Source organism: Choloepus didactylus, chromosome 6 (assembly GCF_015220235.1).
Source record: "Choloepus didactylus isolate mChoDid1 chromosome 6, mChoDid1.pri, whole genome shotgun sequence".
Classification (NCBI taxonomy): domain Eukaryota; kingdom Metazoa; phylum Chordata; class Mammalia; order Pilosa; family Megalonychidae; genus Choloepus; species Choloepus didactylus.
The window spans coordinates 18386824-18397060 of record NC_051312.1 but is presented as its reverse complement, the minus strand read 5'-3'; the positions used below and the strand labels follow the sequence as shown (position 1 = coordinate 18397060).

At 41.9% G+C, this 10237-nt stretch overlaps 2 protein-coding genes across 4 annotated transcripts in view; both read left to right on the top strand.

Moving 5' to 3' along the window:
* The first annotated feature begins 1176 nt into the window (after positions 1 to 1176).
* On the top strand, positions 1177 to 10230 carry FAM111A (FAM111 trypsin like peptidase A). Of its 3 annotated transcripts, none has more exons than XM_037838327.1 (3): positions 1177 to 1287; positions 5103 to 5132; positions 7582 to 10230. In XM_037838327.1, the coding sequence occupies exon 3, from the start codon at positions 7621 to 7623 to the stop codon at positions 9325 to 9327; it is 1707 nt and encodes a 568-aa protein (XP_037694255.1). In that variant the 5' UTR covers positions 1177 to 1287; positions 5103 to 5132; positions 7582 to 7620; the 3' UTR covers positions 9328 to 10230. The 3 variants fall into 3 exon arrangements, with proteins under 3 accessions (XP_037694255.1, XP_037694256.1, XP_037694257.1); XM_037838328.1 differs by lacking the exon at positions 1177 to 1287 and adding an exon at positions 4447 to 4546; XM_037838329.1 differs by lacking the exon at positions 1177 to 1287 and adding an exon at positions 4531 to 4734.
* The window catches only part of DTX4 (deltex E3 ubiquitin ligase 4), a 61029-nt gene continuing 55252 nt past the window's right edge, over positions 4461 to 10237 (top strand). Inside the window, exons 1-2 of the mRNA XM_037838326.1 lie at positions 4461 to 4546; positions 5103 to 5132. The gene's annotated coding sequence lies outside the window, so the exon portion shown is untranslated. The remainder of the gene's footprint in view (positions 4547 to 5102; positions 5133 to 10237) is intronic.

The window sequence follows — 10237 nt, the reverse complement described above, 5'->3', positions numbered from 1 at the left end:
CTCTTGCTTGTCATTGAAATTTTTACTGCTCCAGAATCCATAATGAAAAAAAGAATCAGCGAAATCCTGATTCTTTGGTGGTTTTAACAGGCACTGCTTTCAAGGGTGTAGAAACCTCTGAAAGATTAAAAAAATGGCAGTGAATGATAACATTTTCATAAAATGTGTTGTGGAAAAAAAAAAAAAAAAAAAAAAGCAATTATTCTTTATCCAAATCCCTGAAAACCCAGAAGAGGAACAGGTAATTTTAGCTGCTCTGGGTGTAATGTGCGTACCTTTAGGCCAATTCCTCCAACTTTCCACATTTATTGTACTTACAATACACCTTTCAAACCCTCCAGTTTATACATATCAGATGTTCCTCTCTCGATTGTATTAAAACTGTCACCGATGTGACCTTCATCCATTATATACTCCCCTTCTCCAACACAGCCATGGAATATCTGCACACCTGCTCTGAATTAAAGTCCTTAATAGCAGGCTGCCTTTGCAAGTCCTTCCCAATCGAGTTTTCTCATCATCAGCTTTGAGATGCGTATTCCCGGAGTAACACCATGATCCTCAGGATTGTAAATTTCACATATGGATGCACGTTTGGAGAACAGATTTATGACAAGAGCGATCCCTCTGCATTCGCGGCTTCTTCCTGATTCTCATAGTCCTGGGGGCTTGTCCTGCTGCTCCCGATGGCGCCCCAAGGAGGCTCCTGAATCCCATAAAACCCACTCAGCGGAGTTGCCGCGCTTCCTGTGCGTTGGCGCTGGAGCAAGTGTGCGGAGCGGGAACGAATCTGGTGCCTCCACGCCTCTTTCCCGCGCCATAATCTCGAGGCGGGGACTGTGGACACCTAGAAGCCGTGTTCCCGCCCTCGGCTTGCTGGCTCCGGCGCGCGGAACTCAGTCTCCCTTGGTGGCCCCGCCGCCAGCGCCCTTGCGCCTGCCGCTACCGCGCCCCCTCTAGCCCTTTCCAGCTTTCGGCGGGAGCGGGAGCAGAGGAGAGTTAAAGCGGTGTTGACGGTTGTGGGCAGCGGGGTCTTGAGGCAATTTTCTCTCCGCCTGCGAGCTGAGTGGGTGTACACCCGCTCTCTCCCGCGCTTCTTTGGCTCCAGTCGGCTTCTCCAGAGGGCGAGTTGCTGTCCGATAGAACAGAGGAACTCCAGGATCTCTCCTTCCATTGGCGACAATCTCCAGGCTTTTCTCAGGAGCGCGGAATTCCTCTTGCTAGAAGGTTCCTCCGAAGTCTCAAATACAGACGAGTGGTGGCAACGTTTGGGACGGACTCTCTTAGGTAAGTCACCCCTTTGGTCCTGGTGCTGGCCTGAGTTGTGGGGAAACTTGTTGGCAGGGACATATGCAGAAAACCCTCAGACTGGTGGGGAGGGGATGGAAAAAACATACTTTGATGCAGTGTTCCTAAAAAGGGGGCTGGGTGCTGTCCCTGGAAATCTCCATTAGACCCAGACCGTTTTCATAGAGAACTGAAAGTGAAAGGGGGCTCTAGTCTATTAGATACTGCTTGTGGGAGTGTGTTTATAGGACAGCAAAACTGTGCGGGTGGGCAATACAGCTGTGGGCATTTTTAAAGGGTCATACTCCCCAAGAAAACATTACACCTCTAGGAATTTATTATACTCAGATATAAGTACATCTTAAGGAATTTATCATAGTGTACATTTCAATTTTTACAAATATAAAAAGATATTAGTTGAGGGTATTCACGGTGAGAGAGAGAGAGCTTAATGGTTAGAGCCCCAGCTCTGGAGTCAGGCTGCCTGGGTTCCAATCACAGCTCTTCCAGGAACTGGTGTGTGACTTTTGGCAAGTTGTTTAACTAAACTCTTTGTGCCTCTCTAAAATGAGGACCCAGTAGTACCTATACTAAAGTTTTTTTTTTTTCAATGGAGTATAATTGATATAGAGTAAAATATAAAACCCTAAGTATACTGCTTGATAATTTTTTGTTCTATTTGCCTTTTTTTTTTTTTAGGTTTTCGGGGTCTAATCAAAATACAATGTACTGCATAGGTATAAAGTGTACAATTTTATGAGCTCTGACCTAAGTATACAGCTGTGAAACCATCACAATAATAAAAAAAAATTGAATGTTTAGCCTATAGAACAAGTCCCACCCAAATTCTGTGTAGGATTTGTGATAGTTAATGTAAACTATCACTGTTTGTGTGTTCCTCTGTGTCTCAAGACTGCCCACTTCCTAGAGGATACCCACAGTTAGTCACCACTGTGCCTTTCCCTTCATGGTTGCTTCCTTCATCAAGCCAACAGAGATTCTAGATAGTAGCAATGTAAAATAATTCCAGAAGCGACATCCCCTATTGGCACAAGTCTCCCCCAAGTCAAAGGAGGGAATTATACATGTGTATGAACACCAGGAGGCAGGCAGCATGGAGAAGTAACCCAAATTAGGTACACAACATCACCTTGCAAAATTCTGTTGCTGTCAGTCATAATCCTGCTACTATTACTTATCCTATCCCTTGTCATCAACAAACTAGTTAGGTAGTGAGTATCTCTAATTATCCTCAGACATTCTCTATGGCCGCAATATGCATTCTTCTCTCTGTGATACCACTTCTGCTAATCTGAAAGGGAGGGATCTACCATGCAGATGGAGTTGTCAGATTATGTGTCCTCTTGTGATCTCTTCCTTGAAATCCTTATAGGATGCCTATATTTGTAATGAGATCATAGCAAATTTGGGCATTGATTGATTGGTATCCTTGTGTTTTGAACAAGCCTCAAATGAAGATCTCAAGGAGTTGCCAAACGTTTGTGGGCAAACATTTCTATGGTATAGTCAGGATTATTGGGGCTGAACACAATAACATTCAGATTGGTCCATCAAAACCTTTACCCAAACTCACATAATGCCCTCTTAAAACAGAAGCTAAAGATGAACTAAAACTGATAATTCTCCCCCACCCCTCAAGAAAACATGAATTTTGTTAGTCGCTAATGTCAGGTTAGTCTTATTTGGTTCTTCAGCACTTGATCATTCTCAGGGAACTGAGCTGCGGAGTTCAGTTCCTGTGATGCTAGTCCCATCCCTGCACAGACTTCCTGACTTCGCTTTGTTAATTGCTCCCCAGCAAGTTCATCTTCAGTTCATCCTTCTCCAATAACATTGTTCTCTCTGCTCATTCAGATGATCAAGAAATATTTATTGACAGCCAAGTGTATGCTCAGCATTGTTCCAGGTTCAGATCCCTTACTTTCTTACGTTGCAGGTACAGGTCCCTTCCAATGTGCCTTACATTCTGTCTGGGAGAAGAAAAACAAATGACCAACAAAAACCCAAATAACTTCAGGTGGTGATAAGCATTATTAAGTAAATAATATAGAGTAATGCTTAGGGCATTCCTGGAAAACTAATGAGGTATTGAGGGAAGGCTTCTCTGAGGAGGTGGCAATTGCGCTGAGACCAGAATGAAGGGAAGGAGCCTGCCATGTGCACTTCTGGAGAAATTGCATTCCTGGCAGAAGGAATAGCTAGAACAGAGCCTTAAGGTGGGAAGGAGCTTAGAGTATTTGAGGGGTAGAAGGGCTAGTGTGGCCAAAGCATACTGAATATTGGAGTCACCAGGTCGTGTGGATTCCGTGAGGTTCCTCAAACCTGCCCCCTCCTCTTTCTGCCTCTTTTCAATGCAGCCCAAGTTTTCCTTCTCCTACTTTAGCATCATAACGCAAACCGATGGTGTGTTTAATATGTGCCAGGCACCACGTAAGAGCTTTAAATACATTCTGCCTTAAAGCTCACCACAGTCCTATGAAATCTGGTAGGAAAGCGAAGGCACTCAGAGGTTAAATTTCCTGGGTGTTCCCACCTAAACGACCAACCAACCGGGAACTGATATGCATGCAGGGCTGCAATCCCTCTCTCCAGCGTCTCGGTCAACACTTAACTCCTCTCCAGCACTGTTGCAAATCCTCTAGTGGGTCTCTCACCTCCAGGCTCTGGCGGAAGCACAGGGCAAGGCGAGGTCTCAGGTGGAGCAACGTAAGCCCCCCGACAGCCCGACTCCCCACTTCCCCAGCTGTCCAAAGAAGTAAAGAACCAGAGACGGCGGGGTTGGGCGAGTGGGCGTCAAAGATCGAAGGAGATCTGGAGGATGTGAAAGCGAAAGGAAGTTAACCAGTAATTCCACCCAGGCGGGCGATCCTGTCTGACCGAGCTCCGCCCCATCCCACTTGCCGCCTTTCTTGCGCAGAGCCGACCCGCGCGCTCTCCCCGTCCAGGCCAGCCGTCTGTAGGCAGAGCTCCGGAGGACACTTCTCTTCCTCCCACAAACGCGCGGCCTCCGTGGGCGCTGGATTGTTCGCGGCGGGGCTGCGCCTTGTGGGACGCGAGACGTAGAGGGAGCCAGGCCGGCACCGCCCAGCTGGAGGGCTGCTAGGGGACAGGTTTTATTTCCGCGATTTGAGTGGCTGCTTCTGATGCCCACTGTGGACTCGAGGGAAAAGGAGGAGGAGACCTTGAAGGAGACCCAGGGTCAGCCGCGATCCTTACCTCTGCCAGGCTGAATCAGCTGGTATGTGTGTTTTCTCTCATGCCAGCCAGCAGGAATTCCAAGGGGGAGCCTTCGGGTGGGCTGGAGATGGGACACAGGACAGGTTGTATTGCTCTCCCTTTGCTGTAGAACATCGGGCAGGTCCCTTAGGCCAACAGAACTTCGACTTCTCCAACTATCCAAGAGGAGCTAGGGTAGGATAGCAAAAGGTATGTCACATTTTGGTAAATCAGGGTTCAGTTAGTATATTGGAAACTGGATTTGGGGGTGGGATATTGGAGTGTTTTCTTACCCTCTTGCCCCTTTCCACTGTGATTCCTCAAGGTTGTCCCAATGGAATGCACAATCCTTGTTTTTTTCTGCCCCTTTATATTCCTGTTTTGGTCCCTGGATAATAAATACTCCTAAAGCATCTGGGCCCTCCCTCAAATTCTAAAAGATGATTATTCATCAACAGAGACACTGAATCCCCAAACTCTGTCTGTTGTGGGATAGTTAAGTTCCTGTTTAATGATTGTACAAAATGGCCAGACTGTTCAATTATACGTAGCCATTTTTTTTTGGTTTGTTTTCCCAGGTTCTGTGCTGTTTAAACGGTATCCCTGTGGTAAGTATATTGATGCTGATAATATTAATAACATTAACATTTATTGGGTTAATTGTTATGTGCCATGCATTTTTCTGAAGATGTCACATGCACTATATTATTTGATCTGCACTATGATGGAGGGTTGGTTCTACCACTACTCTTGTCCTAAAGGCAAAGAAAATTAGGCAAGAGAGTAGTTAATTAATATGTCTAGGTCATGTCATTAATAAGTGATGACCTGATATTTGAACTGATATGATCTTATAGAAGCTAACATTGATGGCACTTTCATATTTCTGAGCTCATTTAGAATCATTTTCTCATGTTGCAAACAGGAAACCACTATGGCTCAGAGAGGCTCAGTGAGTTTCCTTAATAGCTTATCATCAATAAATGAGAAAGCCAGGGCTCCTGCTCCATAGTGGATAGTTAAGAGAATAAGCATAGTCTCAAGATAACTTCAACTTGACAGGGAATACAGGGGGTTGAGCATAAATTAAGTGACATGAGTAAGCAACTCAAGACAACAGACAACTGCTCTGTTTTCTTCAACAAATCGATGCTTTTGCAGAGTAAAAGAGACTTAAGAGATATAACGATCAAAGGCAACATATGGACCTCAACTGGATCTTGGTTTGAATAAAGAAGTATTGTTGTATAAGAAAAAGTCCTTAATTTTTAGAGATGAAAAGCAACAAAGTTTAATGTCATGATGTCTGTAATTAACTTTGAAACGATCAAGTAAAATAAAAAGATGATGTAAATTTGCAAAAAATATTAATAATTATTTACTGTAGTTGATAGGCATATGGGTTATCATTATACTATTTTCTACTTTTTTCTGTTTGAAAATGTTCATACTAAGCTATTAAAAAGTGTACTCTGTGGAGCTTTGTGACCTTGAGTAAATAGTGTAGCCTCTCTGGGCTTTTAGCTTCTTCATAGGTAAAATGGGACTAATACCTATCTCATAGGGTTGTAAGAATTCTCCTTGGATTTATCACAAAGAAGGCTGAGAAATGAAAAGCATTTGGAAATGCAGATTAAAAGCCTTTAACTCATTCTCTTTTGCTCTTGTTCTAGAAAACTAGAGCATCCAAGGATGTAGAAAACCCAAGACTAGCCTGGTTCTGTTTTTCTCTGTTTTACTCCATGGCAGAGTGAGCTACTAAGCACACGTTACCCTCACATCCCCTGTAGAAAAAGGCTTATATCTACCCAAGAATCTTTTGAATAGTTGGAAGTCCATTCCAGCACTCCCATGGGGTGTTTGACAAGGGTGTCCCTGAGAGCAGTAGGCTGAACAAATGATCTTCGAGAGTTTGTTTATATGCTCAGAGTAAATGTATGTTACTTGATGTTCCTCTTGTTTGTTGGATCCAAAATACTAGTACTTTTACAAAGAAGGAAAGCAAAAGTTAACCTAGTATCTGCCAGTCATTGTGCTAGGCATCATCACACGTGATGTTCCATTTCCTCTTTTTGGCAATCCTGGGCATTGTTATGCCTGTTCTCAGTAAGCGGCGTGGCTGCCATATGAACCCGTATGGGTTGATGCCCATACCATAATGAAATCATTTGGAGAAAATGTATCTTTTGGAAATAGGAGTCAGGCCCTCCTCATTTTCATTGAGTTTCTGCTATTTGATTAATCCTTTTTATTTAATTCTCCTCTCCTCCTCCCACCCTGATGTTTAAGTCAATGCTCTATGAAAATGAGAATGGTGTATACAGAATTTACAAAAAAGAATGCATAGTTTAATGGAAAAAATTCCTGGACTAGGTATTGTAGTTCTGATCATTCATTGTGTGACTGTAGGAAAGGCACTCACAAGGAAAGTGCCTTCTGTGCCTCAGTTTATCCACCAAAAACAGAGGGACCACATTTCACTGATGTAATTGAGGAAAGAATGTGAGTTCCTTGCAGAATAGAATCAAGGTATTTATTATTAGAAATAATTATATTATAATGACCACATGATTAGTTAACAAATGATTGCTTTATTAAATATTTAATACCTGATAATAAACTCTGATAACTTATTCTTCCTGAATTCAGTATTTTAAGACCAGAGTTTTTGGTGTGATCCATCACTATGCCCAGGTAAAGTAAATATTACGTAGCTGACAATAGTATACAAGATCTGAAATAACAATGTAAGAGTGCTGGAAGACATTTAAGCATCTGTTTTTGATGTACCTGGAAAAAAAAGTTGTGCTTCTTCCCTCGTATTTCTCAGAAAAATGTACCTGTGTAGTAGCATCCACACCTTATCTGACTGATGTGACAGGAAGTTCTGTTTATATTTTGGATCACAAGTTAAACTCTGATCAAATTCTATCAGTGACCTTTTGAAATTCATTCTGAGTTTCCCATAGGAATTTTGTGAAGTGGTTAGTAAAAGGGGAAAAAAAAAGGCTAGAGTTTCAGTCAGAGTTCTAAAGTATTCAACTTGTTTATTTTTAGGTCACTAATAGACAAGAGAATAATTCTGATCTTCCCGAAATGAACATGAGCTCTAGAAAATGTACAACAGATGAAAATAACACCTGGGCTCAAGGATCTAATTCACCCAAGGAAAATCTAAAAGACCGGACTATGGCTGCAAATAAGACAATTGAAATTACCTTAGATGTAAACCGCAGGAAAGACAAAAACATGAAATATCAGATTGTACATAATGAGAGGGATAGTTTATATGTGGCTCTCATCTCTTGTAAGGCTGTCAAAGATGAGATAGAACGTCAGCAAGACAAAGCAATGCTGGTGTATGGGAAGGAAGGAATTCAAGGGTACGTAAACCTTGGAATGCCCCTCAGTTGTATTCCTGACAAATCTCACTTGGTAATTTCATTTTTCCAAAGTTTAAGTGAGCAGAAAGACAATAACCAGGTATTTCGCCAGCATGACATGACATCTACTGACTATGTAAAATTTTATATTCATGCAATTGGGAAGAGGGGAAACAAGATTGTTAAGTACAAGAAACTTCAGCAACAAGGGCACAAACTCTGTCTCTATGCTTTCAAAGGAGAAACTATCAAGGAAGCTGTGTGCAAGGATGGCAGATTTCTTCCCTTTCTGGAGAATACTGCTTGGAAACTCATTAAAAACCTGGACACCATTTTAGAATGTACACTGCCAGTTGACGACTTAGAGGGAAACCTCTTTGAGGTAGAGATTGAAGAAAGAAGTAGGTCCAGGGCAGCAACCCCTCAGAATCTGGAATCAGAAGAAAGAAAAACCCACCTAGTGAAAACATATATTGTGGACCAGTACCCCAGTTTGAGAAGAGAGAGTGAAAAAATCAAAGAACACTTCAAGAAGGAAATGAACAAGTCAGTGTTTGATTCGCATAGAGTAAACTTTGGTAAACTGACAAAAAACTCTACTCTGGTTAAAGTGCACAAGCTTCTTTCTCATCTCAGTAATTCAGTCGGGTATATATCCTGGGACAACAATGGTATAGGGGGTTGTGCCACCTGCTTTGTTCTTAGAGGATTGTTCATTTTCACTTGTAGGCATGTAATAAATGACATTGTGGGTGAAGGAATAGAGCTAAGTAAGTGGGCAGACATAATTAGTCAATGTGCCAAGGTGACATTTGCTTATGAAGAGTCCAAAGAAAAAGAGAAGAACTGTTTTTTCATTGAACCTTGGTTTGAAATAGCTGATGCAACTCTTGATTATGCTGTTCTGAAACTGAAGGGAAGTAAACAAAAAGTGCCTTTGGGACTATATGAGAATATTGGTCCTGTACCACGTAGTGGGTTGATATATATCATTGGCCACCCAGATGGAGAGGCAAAGTCTACTGATGCTTGTAGTATTATCCCTCTGGGTCAGCGAGAAGTGAAATATCAGGAATATTTTCAGGCTACAGAAGCAGAAAGTTACCATGGTCATGTGCCATATATCCATATGTATACTCAAAGAAGTTTCCAGGAACTAGCTCTTAACCCTAGTGTGATTACCTATGACACCACTTTTTACTTTGGGGCCTCTGGCTCCCCAGTGTTTGATTCAAAAGGTCGTTTGGTGGCTATGCATATGGCTGGCTTCGATTATGACTACAAAAAGTTGCATAGCATCATTGAGTTTGGCTCTACAATGGACGCCATCCTCATTGATATTAAACAAAAGTATAGCATGTGGTATGAAAAAGTGTGTGTAAGCCAGCAGGATGTAGACATGGTGAGTGATGAAGATTGAGGGCTAGTGAGAATTCAGTCTGTTTAATGGCTTAAAGGGAGTTGCCTATGGCATTGTTATTCCACAGGCAATGTTGATGGTTTTCTAAATTCCCAAATGGTCAGTTTCAACAAAAATATTAGTCATTAACATTATTGGTCATTTCCTATGTGCCAGGCAGTTTTCTAAGCACTTGAAGAAACTAATCTAATCCTCCTAACGATTTTGTGGGGTAGACTTTTATCCCCATTTTAGAAAGTCAAGCAATAGGAGGAATGATTAGATTAAGATATAATCAATTTTGTAACATTAAAAGTAGTATAATCCATTGATTTTTTTCATCTCCCATCTATTCCCTAAATTCAGTTGCTAGAGGGCAGGATCCAACACTTTGTTAGCCTAATTTTCCCCAATGTCTGACACATAGAAAGTAAGTGCTTAGAAAATATGTGGGTTGATTGGTAGCAAAACTTGAGGGCTGAAGTTAGAGTGCTTGGTTAGAAATGATCTCAAAATCTTTTAGTATTTCCAAAATCCTAACATCATTAAAACAGTCAGGGTATGTATGTTCTGAAATTCAGGGGGTAATATTCACTCTTTCTAGATTTATTGTCAGCCTAAAGCATTGGAAGGGGGAGAGTAGTTGAATGTGGGGAAATCTGAGAAGTTGCCATGTCTTTGCCATGTTGCAAAATTGCTGCATCAAAATGCCACCTACAAGTGAAGCTTGTAGAGATATTACAAAGTCCTGTCTGATTGTCGTGACCTTCCAAGAAATAATGACTGTGTTTCATTTCCACCTGTGCTGGTTTGGATGTATTATGTATTACGTCCCCCCAAACGCCATGTTCTTTAATGCAGTCTTGTGGGACCAGACATGCTAGTGTTGATTAGGTAGGAATCTTTGGATTAGGTTGTTTCCATGGAGATG

Coding starts and splice junctions, on each gene's coding strand:
- FAM111A (XM_037838327.1), top strand. CDS start 7,621: ATGAACATGAGCTCTAGAAAATGTACAACAGATGAAAATAACACCTGG.